Consider the following 22,209-nt stretch of genomic DNA (forward strand, 5'->3'; position numbering starts at 1 on the left):
ATTCCTATTATTTTTATGCATGCGTACGAGAGGAAAGGGGTAATGTGAAAATAAATATTGCCCCATCGTTGAAAATATAAATATAACTTTTTATATAATATCATCAGAAAAATATTACAAATATTAAACGTTTAGTTTCATAAGTATAACTTGAACAACTCTCTCCAACCTTTTGCGTTCAGAAAATATAATCGGAGAATATACCGAAGCTTTATCACTTCAGTCTGTTGAGGCAGGAAGTTTTGAATCACATATTCTAACATAAATCGATATGTACATAATAAACTGTATTATATTGTATTATATCGTTTAAAATATCAGTAAAAATCTCAATATGAGGTGCGGTACTCGTGGATTAGTCGCAAGCACGCAAAAAGTAAAGGTGCAACAAAGATAATATATACATTTTCTATGTAAATTTTCACGGTTCCAGATAAAATATAAATTTTTTGTAATCGCACGGATTTAATAACGCTTATACGAGAAATAAATTGCGATAACAATATCTTTGTTCTACATTAAAAATGTAGAATACGCAAAGTAAATTAATTTTAATGATATGCACTTGATGATGATCGAGAATGGACGTCCGAGGGTGGACAATTTTCCCTGGGAAACATCTCGACAAGTGGAATAGGCAAATGCGGTGTAAAACAATCTTTCGGAGCTCGTCACGATGCGCAATGCATGGCTGAGGCAGTGCGCATTTCGCGACATTTCTTTCGCGAGTTCTTTTAAAATTAAGTTAAATTAACATGAAAAAATCATTCATTAGTGAACAATGAATGATGACACGTGGCATCCGGTAATAAGCGCATTTGAAATAATTTTTTCTAAACGGAGCCAAGGTGCGCAAATGTTTTTGAAATTTTAATTAATTAAAAGTAAGTTCTTTCAAATGTTTCATCATGTTTTAGAGTTGCAAATTATATAATGAAACGTTATTTTCTTGCAATTTAAGTTTCGATGCATTTTAACTTTGAGATATGAATCAAGATATTTAATTTTAGAAATTAAAGGTTGTGAGAAGCGAAAAAAGGATCCTAACTTTTAACAATGGTGTTTCAATTTGTGCTTTAATCGTAACATGCGCTTATTAACGGGGGCGAACAAAAGTATAGGCGATCACGCAGATCAGCGACGATGCGAAACCCATGGCTGTCGAGTTTCGCAGCTGCGGAAAACGTCGAATATCGTGAAACGACACGACGTAAAACTGTGAGTCCCGAAATCTCGCACGGTCGACGCAAACGAACGAAGAAGTCGAGCGCGATCTCTTCGAAGGAATATTCACTAGTCTACAAGATGTATAATTTATTGTCACGAGAGAGACGCGCCGGCTGTCGTGTCTGCGATCGACGGGAGTTTTCGTTGAAAAATTATCTAAAAAGCTCTTTCGTAAGCGACGAACTCGCTCGGTCGAAGGCGCAGCGAACCCTCGTGGACTCTTGCGACAGGATTGTCGCTGAACCAGCAGCAACTTTCCGTTTCCACGAAGACGCATTTTATCGCGTTGAACAATTGGTCCTTTTCGCTGTCCCTTCGCGTCGGAAATGCGCGACAAGTCGCTCGTGAGTCATCCGCGTCGTCGTCGCTCCGCGAACGTGCAGGCGTCTTCGCGGATGACCACGACGCGTCGTCGCTATTGTCAGTGTCACTCGATCAGCAGTTTGAGCGCATCCTTATTAGCGCGGACGCGCGTCGAACGTCGTCTCCGCCACCCGCTGTCGCGCTATCTTGGTCCCGGAAAGCGATCGCCCCTGCATGGACTTTCCCGATCGTATTCACGATACACAGGCACATGGAAACGTCGTCGAGGTCTAGATATTTTATTTTGTTTTTTCTTTTAGAATAAACGGAATGTATGCGGGAGGGATTGTGATTTACGGTGGCGGCAGCGACGACGACGACGATGACGATTCCGAAGCCCCGCGGGAGAGGGCTTCGCAACGAGGTAGCGGTCGGATGTCGGAGAACGCAGTCGGGGTGTCATGCGTTGAAATCTACTAGCCCCACCGGTGGCCGACGATAATGACACCGCGACGCGTCTCGACCGTTTACTTGTTGTGCACCAGGTTCAGGAACTCCTCGCGGGTCTTCGGATCGTCCCGAAACACGCCCAGCATCGTCGAGGTCACTGTCTTGCTGTTGATCTTCTGTACGCCTCGCATGACCATGCACATGTGTCTGCAACGTATGCGAAAGAATTTTTTTTCCCTTTCCATCTGACACTGGGTGCGTGCGCGAACCGCGTACATAATTAAAATCGCGGTGTATGAAAAAAAAAAAGGATAAAGATCACACAGTTAGAGCTCATATGTTACAGATATATTCGGATCCGCCTTCGCGACGAGAGATAGATCTTATCGATTCGTAAACGAGAGGATTTGATTAACTAATGCGTATCGGGTTCTCCGGCTTGGGGAAACACGCGTGTGACCCGATATGTCGCAACACGACGACCGCGTATTTATCGCTCGTGGTGGTCTCCGCAATAAGCTCCGCTATCGGTTTATCATTTTCATAAGAATAAATCGCTTTATTTAGTCATTCATTCTCGCAGCGCGGCGAAGTCGAGCGGAAAAGTCGCGTCCATTAATTATTACAGCGCAGACCGACCAGAATAGCGCCGGTCCTCGCGAAAATAGCACCGCGTTAGAGACAAGTTATTAATTATCGGTTGATCATTTTCACGGGATAAATCGGGCGGTTTATCGGCCGCGGCGGCGACGACGAGGCAGCGTTATGAATTATTCGCGCGCGGGGGCTGATAAAAATAGCGTCGATGCACGCGAAAATAACGGCGGTAATCGCTTTACAAGAACGACGGCAGAAATACCCAGTCGTGGAATACGCCGCGCGCCGGGAGCGGAGATAAATCTTGAGAATAGCGTTACGAGCTATTTGCGCGGACCGATCGCCCTCATCGATCTCGGAAGAGATACTCCGATAACTCGGAAAACGCAACTGTAAATTGAGCCGCGCACGTGGCGTGGTCTTCCTAAATTATTCACGATCGTATCGGGCGCGCTCATGTTTTCCATATTAATCACACGCGACGATTAATAACCCCGGCTGATTGTCGAGGTGACACTCGCGCACCCCCGCTTCGAGATTTATCGGTCGCGCTAATGCATACGTCGTGTAACAAACAACCGGATCGTTACGTGAATGCTTTAATTACGTATAACGTTCGCGTGGCGGCACAAGGTCGTGTTCCTTCGCGATCGTTTCACCTGCGAAAACTATTCCGCGAGCCGCGTAGACGCTGATTGAAAGGAAAGTGGCCTTAACTGGCGAACTGACTCGACATCGCCATGTCGCTCGAAGTATCTCGACATACAATTAAGAATCATCCCGAGTCATATTACGATATATTGGATATATTACTTTATAATGATTATAATTTCGATCCCTATACGTGTTATTTTTTGTAAATTCATCACGTTTTCAAATGATTTTACTTTTTCAAAGGAAAAAATCGCTTTGTCTCATTCACGTAGTTGGAGCAATTTCTAAATTTTGTGATATATTGTATAAAATTTGATACTTACACTCCCTCAACCACGACGGCGACGCCGGCAGGCTGTACGGCCTTCGTGACCGCTATCGCGATTTGCTTCGTCAATCTCTCCTGCACCTGGAGTCGTCTGCTGAAGATCTCCACGATTCTGCAAACAGGAAAGTCTCTTCTCAAAAATTATTCTCAGAAAGTGGGAAATTCGCCGTTAAAATCGAGGCCGAGTGCATGTAAATATTGTTTCTTTCCAAATCCATTATCTAGAAGAATGTTCATATATACGAAAAAAAGATTTTTAAGTACACTGTCGTACGGTCAGCGCATCGGAATGCCATCGGTCCTTCCATTATCGATCGTTTACCTCGCTTTTAAGCGGGCGTTTAACGAGTAATGGACAGACCCGGGCCGTTACGCGCGTGAAAGTGTGCACGGTCTTAGGAGACCAGTCTCGTCATATTCTTTCTTTTCGCCTTAATATATCACTGATCAAGGCCAGAACTAGTGGACGTGCAGCTCGACGAAATTATCGAGGCACCTATCGTAAGACTAGGAATTTCCTTCTCTCTGATCTACACGATTGTCATTTGCTGCGCAACGTCACGCTTTGAGGAAAGAAAAAAAAATATTGCATCATACATTTTATCTGAATTAAAACTTGAGAATATTACATATATCAAAACTAGAATTTTTCAAGAATTAACGGCATTTTGAACATTTCAATAATCTCTTCATTGACATCTTAATTTTGTGGTATGACTTCGATTTAAGAATCTTAGATGTTCATCGGCTAGAAGCATTAATAATAAATGATTCGTACGCGTGAAGGAACATATGTGGTAACAAGGATCGTAATTAACTGCGACCTTCGGTTGCGAATAATCTATACTTAATCGAATTAATTGCTAGCGACTCGAAAACTCAATAGACTCGACGAGATCCTTAATTAATATTTAACGTTCAATTACCTGGCGAGTTTGCTGAGACCCAGTACCTTCTTGCAGGGGAGATAACCAATGGACACCTTACCGTAGAACGGTACCAAATGATGTTCGCACATGGAAAACATCTCGATATCCTTTACCACTACCATCTCATCGTGATCCTCGTCGAATATCGCATCGTTAATCACATCTGTAACAGTCCGAGTTTTTTTTTTGTTAAACTTGCAATTGGCCAAATAACAATCCAAGTTAACAAATACAGAGTTTCGTGAATTAATTGAAATTACGTATAGCATGATAAGATATATCTCGAGGAGATCTTTGGCGACAATCCTTAAAAATTTAACGACGTACGAGAACAGCTGAGAGCATTGTTTCGCGAAAGAAACGTTCTTTTGTCCCAGCGGGCGGGTTATCCCGGCTGTGATTTATTCGATATTGACCTACTTACTGCACCATAGATTCTAGTGGTAGTGTATACGTACGAGCGGACGCTCGGTACGTGTCTGCTGCTAGATAATGGTGGTGCTCTCCGCACGGTTTCCACGGCAACCTTAACATGAAACACCCTCGCGATGACCGACAACTTTGAATGAAATTCGGATTCGCTTAACCGGCTGCGATAGAGCGTGAATTTTCCAACTGGATCACGCAGACAAGCCTGACTCTAATCAAAATTTCTAATTTGTATTTCAAATTCGTATAATCACGAAATAGCTTCAGTCTACAAGATAAACGCATCAACTTCCAACAGAAATGTACGGAACATGGGTCAGTTGTTCTCGCCATACGTGGAAGTGAAGTAATTTCCTTTCCTCCTGTAACCCCGCGTATACTCTCCGCCCTATAGAACTCAATTCTATGATCCTCGGTGGTTTAAACGTGATCGGCTTGGCTAATTCGATTAAACTTTTATGGGCTGCCACGGATATGGCATTTTAAAAATTCCATTGCGTTAGAAACTTCACGGAATTTATTGACCAGAAAAAAAAAATATTTCTTTTATATATGTGTGTGTGTGTGTGTGCGAAAATATAAATTATGATTAAAGGAATTCAGGCGAACGATGGGCAAGATAAAAGCCACAAGTGGAAATTGTCCGCGCAAGGGGATGATTTGGCGAGGGTGGTCGAGCTTTCGTGCGAAAGTGCCTCTCATTTCAGATTCACCGGGCCGCATCGCTGTTAACTGTTAAGAGCTTATCTCGAGGGTCTCTCCGCTGTTCAAGTTAAGCCGAAGTGAATTAAAGTCCCCCATCCATCATCTACAGGTGCTCGTAGTTTCAGACAGGATCGTTAAAACGAAACCTGATTATCGCGAGCGATTCGGGCAAGCAAATTTACGCAAACTCAAAATAAAAAAACAAGGAGAAAAATAATTCTTGAATCATCGGAATAAGCAAAATTTATTAAAACGAATAAGATAAAATCGATTAAAAGAAAATTTCTCGTTTCAATTCATTAAAGATTTAATCGAATTAAATCTTTATTTCTCTTGTACGAAAGAATTTTTACCACATAATTGTTACTTAAATTGTTACTCAATAAAAAAAAGTAAGTGCGTTACTCACTGCCAATTATTATTGCTGAAGTTGACGTAAATGCGCATTTAAATATCTCGAGAATTGTTACGACAGATTCGTGCTATTTAACGCGATTGTGTTTCCTTAACTATGCGCAAATTGTGACAATGAGACTGTTAAATAAGGAAAAGATTTGTTGTTCCACGTAGCAATTTGGTGACACGCACGAACTTTTCTTCGAATCTCCGCGAATCTCGTAATTGTTTGAGCACCGTGACATTTATATTGCATGTACGTGACAGGAAAGAACGAGAAAAAGAAGATGAAGGGGATTTTCCTTTCAAGCTGTGCCTCGTGCGTCCCTGAGAACCCCATTTATACCAAGAGCTTTACGCTCTCTTTTCTGCGAATCGCACTTAAGTCCTACTCTCTCGCCCCCTCAGTGTCCCATTCTTTTTCTCTCCTCCGCTTCCTCATTCTACTTGCGATAGAGAGTAAGTTGAAAGCAAAAAAAAAAAGAAGAAAAGTGTGGTACTTTCACGGAGTACAGGCGCGCCTCTATAATTCCGTGTTATATTATTCGCAATAAAAGAAATCTAATTACAGCGTGACGATTTCCCAGTTAATTACTTTATTACCCTTGCAGATTATACTCTTGACTTTTGCTATAATTACTCCTGTCTTATATCCACCGAAAGGCTAAATGCGTTCTGGATGTTTTCAATTTTCAATTAATGAAGAATTACCACTCTCTTTATCTCTCTTGATTACTACTTGAAAAGTAAAATGTTACACGCTTTTACGAGATCGTGCATCTCATACTTCAATATAATATATTTTTTTTTTAATCTTAAAAAGTAACGTTGTTACTAACATTTTCTAAGTTATTATATCCTACTACTTCATAAATTTCTTACTTTACACAAAATGATACATTTATATAATATTCTTAGAATATCGCCCGATATTTTAGTGTTATTTATCGTGAATGTACTGTTAATATGATGATTGATAATAAAACGTGAGTATATTGCAAGGAATTCCAAAAAATTTCAAAGAAATTCTTTGTGACGTTGTGATACAGTGACGCACATATTACAACGTACACAAATATGTCTAAAAATGTATCTAGAAACAATACATTTTTAGTAGATAATGAAAAGTGTAACATAAATCATAAAAATATTAACAAATGTAGTTCTGGTCTCGATGTTCTGATCTCTTACATTCTATTATATTTGCGTTACAATGTTCTCGTTAATCGGTTAATCTTCTACTTTACAAGAAGATTGCGTATTTATCTTGGAAGTCTCGAATAATCTAGTCCTGATAATCCTACCTGATAATCCTATCTGATGTATCTTTCGACTAAACTTCGTCAAGAGTCAAGAACATTGCTTACAGGAAATGAAGGCTCTTTTAATAATCCGCGTCTGGCCGTGAAACAATTCGAAAAATAACGATTCGCGATTGCAATGGTGGGAAGTTAGATTTCGCAGAAACGGCGAGGGCCGATCGGCAATCGTTACCGTTAAGCAATAAACAATGAATCGCAATCGCATGTAATTGCCACTTGTAAAATTCATATTACACAGATCTTCGAACGCAACCTTGCGTTAACCGACCGTCAAACCAAGGCTGCACTATTTTCTCTTTTTTTTTCCTGCACATACACATCCGCAGGCATATTAGTTTTGCAATATTTCCAGTGCCGATTTGAAAGGAGAACAATTTTAATAATTCTGCAATAAACATACCAACAATTTCAACTTTTTCTTCTTCCTCCATAGTTATATATTGTGCAAAAGCGACTGATTGCGATTAATTTTAAGAATTTTTATTTTTTTCGTTAATGTAAATAATGTAAATAAACATTCAAAATTTTTTCAATAATAAGATTAAAATTATCATCGATGCATTAAGTTATTTAAAAATTTGTGGAAAGGAAACAATGTTAATCCATTATTTCCTTTCCGTAACAAACATTTTCAGATTAGATTAGATAAATTTAAGAAACATTTTATTTTGTTTTTATTATATAGAACGATCTTTCTCAAAAAATATGATCTTTAAGCTTGAAACTTAATCATTCAGGATTGAAGATATGAATAATTTCACGTTAAACCAGATTATAAGCGAGTATTTTTTTTTATTTTCATTCCTAAATAATTTTCATTATAATTTTTATTCGTCAAAAGTTAACAAATAAGTCATGTCATATGTACTATTTTCACACACACGATATATATTGTGATATATTATCATTTGTGCATTATTACGTTACAAATGCAAAGACACTTTGCATTGTCAATCTTCATTCAAAGAAAATATACTCAAACGAACTACATGAAGGCATTTATCTATGCAAATCAATTAAGAACAATTTGAAACTTACTTAAACAATTCGTTCAAGTAAGTGTGATATTTAAGAAATTCGACAGAAATATACTTTATTATATCAAGATATGAGACAAAACAAAAAAAAAGAAATACCTCTTTAGGTATTTTAATACATATATAAATGTATCTTTAATATAACTTACCTTCGAGACTCTGATCGTATCCTTTGGTGAAGAAGAGCATGGCCTTTGCGGCGCGTTCCGGCGTTTTCAGGAGACCCTGTCGTTCCGGGTCTTCGCCCAGCGAACTTAGAAGCAATTTGTAACTTCGAGACATTTCCGGTAGCATCGCCTCCCGCGTGGGTGGTCGGTGGTCCAGCTCCAAATCGTGATGGAACATACATTTCTCGTGGCCTGAAACGAGATGCAACACCGATTAGTCCGAAAGAACGTGTAGATGCCGATTTTCCTGTCCATCATTGAGGATTTTCGCTGGATGATAACGCTGAAACGAACGACGTCATCATCTTTGTTATCGCGTGTCACGACCCGTGAATCGCGCGCGTATCCGCGTACGAGCGAAATAAATTGCGTGCAGTCACACCGCAAATGAACGTCTCGCGCTTATTAAGCGTGAGATAAGATTTCTCGTCGGTAAAGAAAATGTTAGCAACATGCCAGCGAATTCGATCAAATTACTACCTAGTATTTCGGCTGATCTACAGTTCAGCGTGTCCGCTTTAAACTTTTGTTCCGCGTCGGCAGAGAACCCGTTGATATAATCTGACAGTAGAACACAATCTTGTATTTCATAATCATTTCGGGGCGTTACATTCAAGCAACCGTTTACGAAATAGCAGATTCTTTTCGTTTTCGTCAATTTATCGTCATATCTCGCTGGCTAATTTCGTAATATTTCCGCTAATGTTTTGATGAAATTTATTTTGAACACACTTCGCTAAATCTTTCGACAGAATTTGGCTAAGTTCGCGAGAGGGAACAGTCGAATTTATCTTACACGTGTGGACAACGAGTCAAGTTCGAGATCATATCTTTCGTGATTGTCGCGTAACTTTTTTTTTTCAAATCTGACAATTTTCATTGTCGGAGCAAATTTCGCGGAGATCAACGAGCGATTCACCTCAGTTGGCTTTGCTTTTGCGTAACTGTTAACATTTTACTAGTCACCGGGATTCAATAATCGATTCGATCAATTTTCACAATGGCCTGGAAAGTTGATCGATTCGTGGACTTGCGCGTGTTACAATCCCCGTGTACTTACACACTACGATTAACTTACGATACAAGGAGGACGAGGGCGATCAGAATTTCGCGCGTGCATCCGACGACCGTTCTCCCTCGACAAACTTAAGAAAATTGTTCCGTCGTGCGAAAACAAAGTGGCGTGCGTGATTAAAATAGTACGCGTTTCCATTTCGTGTGCGTAAACGGTGCGTAGAAAGTGCTCGGCAAAACAGATTCAAGGTTTTACGTGCAATATTATTCATGGACTCGCGAGCGATCGACTTCTCTAAGACGCGACTACGACGAGAGAAGCGCGTGTTCACGTTGGAAACTCAGTTAGCCCGTCTCTTCCTAATGAACCGTGTCACGTAATTGAATTCGCTGCCGACGACAAAGCGGTCATTAGAGGCGTGGAAAATTTGTGATACGTCGTACATCGAAAGAATATCAATTATCAAATCTCCCGCTATTTTCCAGTATGGACAATAATTCAACATTTGCAGAAACTAATGGCAGCGCCAGAGAAATCTATTCGTTTTCACATTTTAATATGCTATAGTGATGATTTCGTTACGACGAATCGCTTTTTTTAAACATACGTAATAAAATATTTATAACATTCGTTATTTCGAAAGTTCGATTCATAAGCAAAATATAGGCGTTTTATTGTCGCGAAGATGGAAACATTCTTTCTTCTTCTCACTTTACAATTAATAGACTGTAAGGTAATTTCTCGTAAATTAAATCAAGTAAACAGTAACATAATTATCTAAAATCGACTTTTCGTTTAATCAGAACACGTGTAACGCAGTATCAAATTGTTTTTAGAGAGTTAATTGTTAGAGAGATAATTGTTAGAGAGATAATTGTTAAAGAGGTTGTTGAAATTATCATTCTTTAAATTATCACTGAATTTTTAGCGATTTACCGATTATATCTTTTCTGTATCATCTTGTCACACACAAATGATATATTTTCACAAGTTACAATTACATGTTGCACATCACTATAACTGTATCCTGAACTTGTGCCTATACTCGTTTATCATCTCAAGACCATTACGTTGTAATTAACGCGGGAACAGACCTTCCAATCACCGTTCATCAAGATTTGGCGTGTGCTGATAGCGAAAGTTTCATAATTTTTGTTTTATATATAGATGCGAAACATCATATATACATCGTGATGTTCTAACTGCAATATATATTGATGAAAATCTATTTTGCGTATTAAATAATATTTTACAAATGACACACTTACAGATTACTGTGCCAATTATTCGAGTACGAATTAAATCAAAGCCAGATAAGATTAGATTTGATTTAGATGTTTTCTTGTGATTTGAATATGGTGATAAAATCTCTAAGATCTCATGAAATTATATTTAAAATGACTTTATACGCGATTAATATTATTTTTCTTATATAGAAATATTTTTTTTTATTATCTCAATACATTAACACAACAATAATAATGTTGTTTATTTAAATACTTTATGTTTCGACTGGATTCGATTTGATTTGATTAGATTCAATTGGATTCAATTCGATTCGGGTAAAATTTTGTTAATTCGGTTCGATTCGGACTCGCACACATCTATTGTAGATATAATAAATTATCAAATTTGAAATAAATTTGATAGCTGATTGAGATAAAAACATACAGTGACAAAAATGTCCGTTTGAAAAAATAAAAATAACTGTTCAAGGAATTTGTGATTTAACGATTAATCCGTCGAGAATATTCAACTATTCTGTTCGGGAATGATATCATTTGAGAAATGAGAATATCATAAGGTTGCTCACTGTCTCTGCACTATCTAATGCGTTTTAAGATATGTAAAAAATTATTATAAAGTATTGCCGATATATTTCTAGAAAATTCGAGTGGAATATTAATATAAAAGATATTAAGCATATCTTATTAGAGTTATTCGCAAGTGTATGAGTATCAATCGAATTTCGTAAAGTTTATTTAAGCTTGACGCGTTACGACGAGATAGGAACGAGAATTACGTAGACTGTGTTTACGCCTACCGATTGGTTTGAAAAATAAGAAACAACACTCGGTACGATGCAGTAGTTGTGATATGTTTCATTATAGTAATTATAATAACTCACCTATCAATTTTACACAAGTACTTTCCATAATTCTTAGAAAAAAATATGTGTACGCACGATGATTAATAAAATTCAACAGATTACATTCTATTCAGTGTAATCTATTATTAATATCAAGATGAAACAATCAATGATGTGATTCAAAAAGAATTAATGTAATAGAATAATTTTTATGATAATATGTGACACTTTTTAAAATTGTTAGATTGCTGTTATAGTAATTATAATAACTTGTACATCAATTTTGCGTATTTTCCGCAATTCAACAGAATTGCATTCAATTGCATCAGGATGAAACGCAACTAATGACATGATTCAAAATGAATTAATGCAATAAAAGAATTTTTACAAGTCACGATGTGTGACTGTTTTTAATATTGCCAGGGTGTCGAAACGCAGTACCTTTTGTCGTAGACGTACGCGGTGTTCTGGGCGTTCCAGGGACGTCCAGGTCGGCTTCCTCGATGTTGTCATTCCACGAAACCGCCCTCAATGGCAAGGGCTTCTTGATCATTATCGGATTGCCGTCCTCGCCATCGTACATCTTCAACTTTGCGCTCGATACTCCGTTCATGATTGATCTTTCGGCGTCGATCGTTGGCACTTGTTTCGATTCGGGAGATCGGAAGGTTTCCGGGATGTGGTTCAAGTGGTTCGAAATAGTTGTGCTATCGTCTAAAAATATTTGATATTTTGTAAGAAATAAGTTAATGAATTTATTCGAATATAAAACTGAAGGAATCTGAAAGTGTCAGATACATTTTTGTATCTGAACGATGTTAAAGATAGATATTTCATTGTTAAGCAACCTGTAGAACAATGTTATCTGTTACGCCGTTAGACAAGGAACATTTTGCGCATTAATCTATTAGTTAGACGAGAATCATTTAAATAGTAACGATAAGCAGTTTTAAATGAAAGCGATAACGAATTCATTAATTCAGCAATTAGGACAAGCAGAAGTTTTCTAAAATAAAAAAAAGAATTTATGGTCTTTATATATTTTAATGGAATTCCCTCTTGATCCAATAAAATATAACAATCATTAAATCATTAAAGAGCCTCTCTTCACTAGACCATTGGTCGCATCAGACCATAACCGCTTGACATTTAACATTTGTCGTATCAGGAACTTATAACTCCGTGTCACGCGCACGAAAAACAATCAGTGCTCGCGAATCGAGAAACTTGTCGAAATAATCGAATTGACTTTTTCACGATGGAACCAATTCAAACGTTCGAGTGAAGTAGAACTGTAAGACGGAGGCTTTTCGAGAAAATTCTTTCTGCGTTTAATCCTTTTCTTCCAGATTAGCTGAACTTACTTCTCGTCGTCCTGCGGCGAAAAGAGCTTCGTCCTGACAACGAACTGGAAGGATCTTCTCTGGGAAGCTGCGCGCGGGCGAGAGCCGCGCGTGAGACACTGAGGATGTCTCGTGCGAGGATGGCACGTGGTGCGGAGCAGGCCAAGAGGAGACACGTCTACGTGGAGAAGAGAAGCCGGTACGGCGTGCGACGAGTGACGGAGGCGCGGAGGAGTCGCGACGCGGATGATTCTCAGGACGTGCGGAGCGCGACTGAGCGTGGACCGAGCGACGGTGGTTGTGGTAGCTGGTAGCCAGTGGTAGCGGCGAGAGCGAACGTCACCCACGAGTCCTTCCGTATATATGCGCGCGGCCTCCGTGTCTCTCTCTCTCTCTTTCTCTCTCCCTCCGACTGCTATTCCTACTGTATCACAAAGAGCCGCAAGTCCACTTCGCGTCAGAGATTACGAGATAGAGAGGGATTTTCATCCTTCTCCCTCCTCCAGTTCGATGCATCCAGGTATGCATCAAATCATTAAAAATATTATCAAGAAATCGCGTTAAAAAGAAATAAGATTTTCTGTTTACGTTACTTTAATTCATTCGTTTTCTCTCATGCATCGCTTGCAATGATGATCAAATGTCTTCGAAATCTCTTCTCCATACTCTGGACCTCTTGGTCTTTCAGATTCAAGTACATCGCGAGAGGATTAACAGAATCCTTTATTCTCTCGAATTATCGCCGATTTTCTTCCTTTGTATTTCGTATTGATTCAATCACGTCTCTTTTATCCCTTCTACCTGAAAATTCATGATATATTAATAAAAAAATACTCAAAAAAAAATTTGTTGAAAAAACTAAAATACATAATTAATTCGATACGTTCAATTAAACATTGAATTAATTCAACAATTATTTAATTATACAAAAAAAGGTATAGTCATTCATGTCAATCATTAATATTTTTTAATCAAGATTTAACTAGATCAATTTAATATTTAATTGAACGTATTGGACTAAATATTTTAGTTTTTCAACAAATTTTTTTCCCAGTGTAGATAATATTAATAACAAAATATAAAATTAGTTTAGTCTTAAAAAAGGCTAATATAAAAATTTAATAAAATTTAATAATTGAATAGTTATTTAATTTTTATTATTTAGATAAAGGATAATTTTTTTTTGTTTTCTAAGAATTTAATCGATTTATTAATAAGAAATCGGAAAAAAGGGACTTTTTGTGACTAAGACGTGGAAGAGCTCACTGCTATCTTGTTTCGTCGATAGGAAAATCCCGATTTCTTCTACGTCAGCTTAAGGTATAATCAGAAAATACTTTAGGGATTTCTACTTGTCCCTCAAAGATTATGTGATCATCGTTAAAATATTAATTTAAAGTTCTTTTCGTTTATCATTGCAGAACGATACTGATTCTCCCAATAATTGAAATACCTTTGCGTCTGTATATGCATAAAACACATAAGTACTAGCAGAATAGTTATTTTGTCTATGTTTATGTATTGCAATTTATTTTTAAGTATTCTTCAAGAAGTTGATAAAAATCAGAAAAAGAAAAAGGAATTTTTTCAGGTGTGTAAATTTTAAAAAGTGGAAGAGTCTACTGATATTTGATTATCTCGATTTGATTATGGCGGTAGGAAGATCCCGAAGATTCTTTCACATCAGTTTAAAGTATAATCAGTGAAAAGAGGTTTAAAAAATAAAATTTTTACAAGAGATATTAAAAGATAATTACTAAAATAATAAAATTCTATCTCAAGAGATTAAATTCTTCTACAATTAAGATCTTATTAATTTGTACAATATCCAAGGTATATGTATATGAAATGGAGATGAGAAATGAGAAAAGCATCTGCAATAGATGTAGCATGATGATTTTCATACTCTTTAAAATTTAAAAGTAATGTAGTTATACAAATGCAAAATATAAATGCAAAAATATAAAATAAATGTAAAGCAAGTACATGTATGCAAGCCTTAATCTAATTATTTCTACCATATCAGTTGCAGTGACTATCTAATAATGTTCGCCAGTTACACTCAAATTAATAAGGAGAAAATTCGGCGATTTTCATTTCACGACAGGTTTTTGATAAAATAGTATTTGCAATATTTATTACGTCAAGATGTAATGATCAGCTATGATGAAACAAATTGCCGTTTTAGCTAAGTGACGTATGCACGCACGCACATACGCATGCATGGATGCATACATATGACAGAATCAGTGGTGTACGCACTTGAAAGAAAGAAATAAAAGAAGCGGGAATAGGGTTTCACGGAGTGAATACCTCAATGAGTCGGAAAGTACCTACGTCACGATGAATCCCGACGTCAAACAACCGGTTTTTATATGTATATGCGTTGCCTTTTCCTTGAGAATAAGAGGCATGTTTATTCTTCACCTATTTCCTCGACGTTTTATTTTCAACCCTTACAGAAAGCATAAAAGGATTACGTCGATTCGTATGTCCTGAGTTTTCCAAGTATATTCATCCACGGATCTTTCGAGCTGTAAATTTCGATATCGTGTTTGTTAGAAAAATGTTAAAAAAGTTTCCGTTTATGTATACATTGTATGAAAATTTATAGCAACTTGAATCGCGAAAACAGAAATATCGATATCAAAACGAACTTACAATAAATGAAATCATAAATACGAGATAATATTTTATACTTACTTAGTACATTATGTTAGCGATTAAAAAATTATCATTTATTGATATGGATACTTTAGTTTCTATTTCCTACATGCTTCGAGACAGTTTTATATATAACAAAGATAATATTAAGCCCACATTAGACTATCTATAATCCGCGTCTAAAATTAAGATACAATCCTATTTATAATTTTGCGCGAATTATGGATGTCTAAAAAGAGCTTTAACTCTATTGTCGTCGCATTAAGAATTTCTTTTAATATTTGATATTTATTGAGTTATTTCTGTATCGAGTTAGAGAAGAAATATATCCACCGCTGAAGTTAAGATTTCTGTGATATATTTTGCATTGTATCCTGCATGTGAGCGCAGTACATAATAAACTAGAAAATCTGATTCAATGTGCGAAGAGGAAAATTGATTATACGATTTCTGTACACAATTGTGTTTCACAGTCATACCCGCTTGAGCACAAAGCCGGATGTTATTGACTATCGCGTTAAAGGATTGTTTTCATCCTCGATAGTGAAAACGCATTAGCGAGCCGGCCTCGATACTTTTTGCCCATGCATGCCTGTGTCTTGCTATTCAACATAAAAGAATTCATTGCGGAGGAACACGATTCTTCCTATATAAACATTTTTTTCTCGCAGAAGCGAAAGAGTAACCGGAAGGAAGTTTGCGAATCCTTCCTTATGAATTTAAAATTGATACGCGAAATCGTATACGTAAAATAAGAAAAAAAAATAGATGAGAAAATATAATGTCGATATCATAAAATTGAAAATTTCTCAATATAAATTATCACAAAATGAAGATAAAATTTCATACGTACTAATACTGTCACGTTCTCTTCATATCGTCAAATGTGCAAGAAATTCGTTTTTGTCTCTCGTAAATGTATGGGACGTATCAAAAAATCATCAATCGAGGCAGGATAGTCCGACAAAAAATACACTATGCTTTCAGATAAAGGTGTTTCTTCGGTCTCTTTGAAGGACTTTTTACACACGTTTCTTTCGCTTAGCAATAATGACTCCATCCGCTAGTAAGCTAGTTGGAAATCATTTATAATAAATATCAGTTACACAATCAAAATTTTCATAAAAATAAATTTTTATATTTGTTTAATCTCGATTTATAATATATATATATATATATATATATAATATATATATATATATATATATATAAATTGCTCTCAAGGATTTTTCCTGCAAAGTTTGATTATCATATGGAATTGATTTTTATTCATGGTCGCATGAATCATTAAACTATCGTTAACGATAGTTATATGTATCGATAGTTGTTGACAATAATTAGTAATATATTATCTTAGCCTTCAGCTCAAAAATATCTCATATAAATGTATAATATCTCTATATTTCCAAAAATTCAAAAAAGCACACATTCATTGTTCCAGCTAAACAATTTCCATTTTTCTTCGAATCATTAAAGATATATTTTTAAAAAATATTAAATAATAATTAAATAACACGATCAATTAAGAATCCTGTCCTACAAGCAACTTTATCCGATTTCTCTTCTCAATAAGTTCGTAACAAAAGGGCGATTAATCCTGCAAAATAAAAAAAATCTTGTATATAAATATTCCATTCTCTCATCCTCGGAAATCGAAGATCTTGTTGGATTTCAAATCGAGGAAAAAAGGGAGTATCGTGAAATCATATTTCACGGTAGAGCGGATAGACGTGTTTCGTGTTAACTCACGCTTTTTTGCGACCGACATGACCTTCTGTGGAAACAAGAAGTCGAATAAATTATATATCTTGTGCATAGAGTAATCACAATGAGAGATATACTATACATTTAATCTATACGATCGCCATTAACGATCGGCAAAAGTCGAATGGTTTTACGCAGACTCCCCTGGATGACGTAAACGTAGACACGTTGAATCAGTATGCTGGCTAGATTTTGAGATTTTTATTAAAACTATAATTTTTAGTTTGCTCATGAGCATAAACAACGTGTACAACATAAAAAAGATTTCGAGAGCAAAATGCGTAATTCCGTACAATGCGTGACACAAGTGTATCGCTTCTTCGCTGACACATTGTGATAAAATTTATTTATTTTTATTTCTCTCATCGCTATTTCGCTTTTCCAATATTCTTTGTTGTTTCTTTCAATATTCCTAAAATATATTTGTGTGTGCTGTTAAAAATCATGTTAAGTTAATTAAAAGTGTAATAATATTAATTCAAATTACATCACATGTATTAAACAACTTCTCAAATAATAGTATACAATTCAACATGTATTTGTATTTAAATACAGATTTTTTTATATAATAAAGTGTGCTGATTTTTTCTTCATAGAAAATAAATACAGATCAAAGGTAGGAAATGTTCGAATAACCGTCTATATTTATGAAAAGAAACTGCACATTACTGAAGCATAAAAAAACTATACTGTGAAACAACATCAGATGAGACATATTTATATAAATTTTTTTTCGTTTAGTGACTCATATCTGCTGCTGAAGTAAAGTAAAACACTTTTTAGGAAACACCCTGTACCTATATTATAAAACTTTCATTTTTAAATATATAATAATTAATAACATTCGATAAATTTTATTAAACTATAACATTCATACATTTCTTATAAATATTTCTCTTGAAATATCATAAATACCAATACCTGAAATATATACATGCATAGAGTATAGCTTATTCAAAATTACAAAAAATGTTAATATCAAAATCAAACACAATTATAAAGAGTGAGAAAGAAAATATTATCAATAGAAACTGTAACTACAGTAATTTTTGTACTTCTACATATTACTTTGCACATTGGTAGATATCACTTCGAACTTAACGTTGTGCTTAACCATTTGTTCGATCAAAGATGTTTTACCGAACGCAGCACCGGGAGTAAGTACTCCTCCGCTGTAAAAATATAATAATATATAAACAAATAAAATTAAACCAATATTCAACATGTAATTATAATTATTACGCTTTGCTTATACTGAAAAATTTTTAAACTTTTAAGAAATGAATATAACAGATATAAGTTGTATATTAACAGATTATTAATGATTCACTCACTTATCAGGTATCTTGTCTTTTTCGTTAAGAATTGTTATAGCTGATAAAAGCGCTACGACGCTGGTCAGTTCATATCCAGGAGACTCGCCAGAAACTTTGGTGATTACTTTCTTATTAGGTGGATCCGTGTGCTTGTCAGTAGGTTCAACCAACTTTTCAGTCCATCCATGAGCCACGATCGTCATATCAAAGCGCATTGATTTGTGATTTTCCATATTCGGATTCTCGCGAGTTATAAAACCATTTGAAAATAGAGCAGGGTGCTGTAAATATCGCATTTATTTAGCTTGTATTATTTAAATAATTTTGACAATTGCAAATATTTTGATACATACTTTTAGAAGCAATTTACGTCCGCATGATATGCGAGACATAATTAAGAAGATCATACCAAAAATAGCTACCATCAGAAATTCATAGAAAGTCCTAGTAATAAATGTACATTAGTAGAAATTATTTCTAGACATTAATGACATTTCCGTTGATACTTACTTAAATGTGGCATAAAATTGAACTTGTGCAGGTCTGTCTTTATATTTGTTATATAAGAAGTGCTGTGTACGAAGAGCTACTGCACGATCAGCAGTCGGAGCCGGTGTGGACCAACCTTCAGCAACATTGCTTCGATGCAGTAGACCTCTGCAATTAATGAATTTATTAGTGCCATTTATCATCAATGTAACTATTTCTTTTTTCTATCAATATATAAATTTTCCCTAATTCCAAAACATTTAATACGTGTATAAAATTTACTTATATTTAACTTATAATTAACAAAATGTGGCTTATATATATGTGTATTGTGTACACATAACATTTAGAAATGTGCATACCTTGATTTTAATTTCGGCGTAAGTTCGGGCAATTTGGAATTAGAATATAACTTTTTGCGCAATTCCCGTAATTCGTTTTTATGACCCAAACTGTGAACCACCGACTCCCAAGTTGCATAATTTCCATATGAACCTTTTTGCCTAGTGCTAGTTGACCACACGTTTAAATAAACTTCAATAGCATTGACGTCTCCTTCAAATTTCTGTTGTGTGAAAATAATTCCCAAATCGCAAGGAATACAGTCAAAACCGCAAGCGCTCACTATATAAACGCCAGCTTCTTTCGCTGCTTCATTATATTCCAATTGCATTTGCTCCATAAACTGTAGAATATTGAAAATATAAAAATAAAATATCAATTAGCGGTCATTGAACTAAACATAGATAACTACCTGTATTTCACCAGTCACATCAACGTAATGAGTGCGAGTAGCAATACATGCTTTAACGACTGGTTCTCCATAAAATATATATGGGCCACAACAGCTAATAAGTACTTTTGCTTGCTCTGTCATTTTTTTTAGAGACTCTTCATCTTTTATGTCAGCTAGGATAATAGGTACATCTTCTGAAAAGATACATACAATGTATGAGTCTTCAATAATAACAAACAAAACGATTTGTTAGCCCTTGAGATAAGAGCCCTTAGATTCAATTCTAAGTCGTAAATGTACCAATATCTGAGGCAAATTCCTTAATGACTGCTTCCAAAGCTTCTTTCCTGCGACCAGCAATGCCAAACTTCAATTTTTGATCCTTGCACATTTGGGTTGCATTTTGTACCACATATTTTCCAGTATATCCAGTGGCACCAAATATCACTATATCTAATCGATCATTTGCCATTTTTTTGCAATCTATAGCAAAATAATTATTAATATTATTTATATAATACAGCCAAACATTTTTGCCATAAGAAAATATAGTTACTTGGCACAAGTTTTCCTTCAGCTGCCATCATATTGCTGTCTGTATTAAATTAATTACTTCTTTGTATATTACTCTAATATTAAAACCACTGTTGTTTGTACTACTTTCAATGCTCAATTTAATATTATTAGTATTAAATTTATGTAAAGAAAGTCTTTGAATAAACTTTTTTATAGCAATGGTCTGCTGTCAAATGACACCAAATTACAGTTACTATCATTAGATTACTAATTTGTATTATTATCAAAAATTTAATTTATTATAACTCTTGATTGAATTAAAAATTAGCAATTTAGAAAAAATAGGAAGTAGTTGTTCTCAATATTGACAACTTTAAAACAAATTGACAGTAATCTGTAGGCAAATTGCTATCAGCAGGTTTATTCTGTAATTCTTAACGACAGTTTTTTTATTATGACATCGTTATGCAGCTTTTTTACTATATACATGTATGCAACAATGATGATAACACTGTCATTAAGAGTTACAGAAGCTTGCTGGAAACTTATTTAACTTGATAACATTTTTTGTTAACATAAATTTTATAGGAAATTTAAAATAAGTGCATATTAATACTTAATTATCACAAATTATTCACTATCCTCTATATTATAAAATAAAATAAATATTAAATAACAATATGCTGAAAGTATAAACAAAAAATCAGTTTTATAGATAAGAATAATGTAAAGTCATTTTGACTTATTCATCTTGTATAAACATTATAAGATTTGCTCGCACGTAGCCGCCGCGTTATATAATTAATAATAACATAATTATCGATTAGATCATAATTGATTACAAATATTTATAAATGTTTACATTTTGTAATTTTATATCAATTTATTTTTTGATAATTTCAAGAATAGAAATTACAGAATTTCTCCGTCGTATAGTACCGGCATATCGGTGTGACGGTATGACGCAATATAATTTCATATATACAAACATATATAAAAAAATTACATAGTTCAAGTCCTATAATATGTAGGATACAAACTGCACACTTACGTGAAAATATCGTGATACTCAGAGCAAATTAACGGCCAAATAGGTCAGATTTTTTTCGAAAAAGTACGTCCTACAACGAACCGTTTCACGCAGACGCACCCGTAGCAGCGGTGTAGTTGTCAATGGGCATCGACAAGACGATCTGAGACGATCGAGTGTCGACAAATATGACGTTGATACATTGCTGGAAAGAAGCGGCGTGTTGGAGAGAGGGATGTACGGCCACGCCTATTTAGAACGATACACGTACTCAGGTTTAGTTCTCCACAATTCTCACCGCCGTTCTCATCTAAAACGCCGTCTCGCAAATGAAAATCTCTAGGCGAACAAATTCCTATCGCTGCTAGATTAATTTAACAAAGATATCAATGGCCTTCGAACACAAAGAAATATTAATTACATTCATTTATATATTAGTATAAGTTTGTATCGTCGCGAATATGTTTCTTAATCCAAAGGTTGCAAATAAGAGCAATAGCAACAATAATGATAAAATATGCAAATAATAATGGCACAAATATACATATATTTAATACATATACATATATACATACATATACATACATTTATTTATGTATGTGTTTCGCGTATGTTTGTTGGACATATCCATACAACTCTTTAAGAATACTTTGTAGAAAGCTATATTTAAGAACATTGTGTGTTATAATTACTCTCTTTCATT

General features: G+C 35.3%; 2 protein-coding genes across 4 annotated transcripts; both read right to left on the reverse strand.

Moving 5' to 3' along the window:
* Positions 1-77: 77 nt before the first annotated feature.
* LOC105204636 (GTP cyclohydrolase 1) lies at positions 78-13,560 on the reverse strand. The gene is made up of 6 exons (XM_011173786.3): positions 13,013-13,560; positions 12,090-12,362; positions 8,527-8,736; positions 4,486-4,651; positions 3,555-3,671; positions 78-2,187 (listed from the first exon to the last, which is right to left on the reverse strand). Exons 2-6 carry the CDS (start codon positions 12,259-12,261, stop codon positions 2,058-2,060), a joined length of 795 nt encoding a protein of 264 aa, XP_011172088.1. The 5' UTR covers positions 12,262-12,362; positions 13,013-13,560; the 3' UTR covers positions 78-2,057.
* Positions 13,561-18,257: 4,697 nt separating this feature from the next.
* Positions 18,258-21,890, reverse strand: LOC105204637 (saccharopine dehydrogenase-like oxidoreductase). 3 transcript variants are annotated; one of them, XM_011173788.3, is made up of 9 exons: positions 21,528-21,890; positions 20,517-20,555; positions 20,261-20,443; positions 19,979-20,151; positions 19,587-19,909; positions 19,246-19,392; positions 19,089-19,179; positions 18,754-19,016; positions 18,258-18,591 (listed from the first exon to the last, which is right to left on the reverse strand). In XM_011173788.3, the coding sequence occupies exons 2-9, from the start codon at positions 20,545-20,547 to the stop codon at positions 18,477-18,479; spliced, it is 1,326 nt and encodes a 441-aa protein (XP_011172090.2). In that variant the 5' UTR covers positions 20,548-20,555; positions 21,528-21,890; the 3' UTR covers positions 18,258-18,476. The 3 variants fall into 3 exon arrangements, with proteins under 3 accessions (XP_011172090.2, XP_011172089.2, XP_011172091.2); XM_011173787.3 differs by having other exon boundaries at positions 19,979-20,154; positions 21,528-21,876; XM_011173789.3 differs by lacking the exon at positions 20,517-20,555 and having other exon boundaries at positions 19,979-20,154; positions 21,528-21,872.
* Positions 21,891-22,209: the final 319 nt, after the last annotated feature.

This window comes from Solenopsis invicta, chromosome 3, assembly GCF_016802725.1.
Source record: "Solenopsis invicta isolate M01_SB chromosome 3, UNIL_Sinv_3.0, whole genome shotgun sequence".
Lineage (NCBI taxonomy): Eukaryota > Metazoa > Arthropoda > Insecta > Hymenoptera > Formicidae > Solenopsis > Solenopsis invicta.

Bases quoted from the DNA above. Each gene is read 5' to 3' on its own strand.
- LOC105204637 (XM_011173787.3), bottom strand. From the start codon at position 20,547: ATGATGGCAGCTGAAGGAAAACTTGTGCCAA. The intron at 20,155-20,260 runs GTACATTTACGA...GTATCTTTTCAG, and splicing joins GGAATTTGCCTCAGATATTG to AAGATGTACCTATTATCCTA. The intron at 19,910-19,978 runs GTAGTTATCTAT...AATATTCTACAG, and splicing joins ATGTGACTGGTGAAATACAG to TTTATGGAGCAAATGCAATT.
- LOC105204636 (XM_011173786.3), bottom strand. From the start codon at position 12,261: ATGAACGGAGTATCGAGCGCAAAGTTGAAGATGTACGATGGCGAGGAC. The intron at 8,737-12,089 runs GTACTGCGTTTC...ATCTCGTTTCAG, and splicing joins GCGTACGTCTACGACAAAAG to GCCACGAGAAATGTATGTTC. The intron at 2,188-3,554 runs GTAAGTATCAAA...CATACGTTGCAG, and splicing joins GCCGTCGTGGTTGAGGGAGT to ACACATGTGCATGGTCATGC.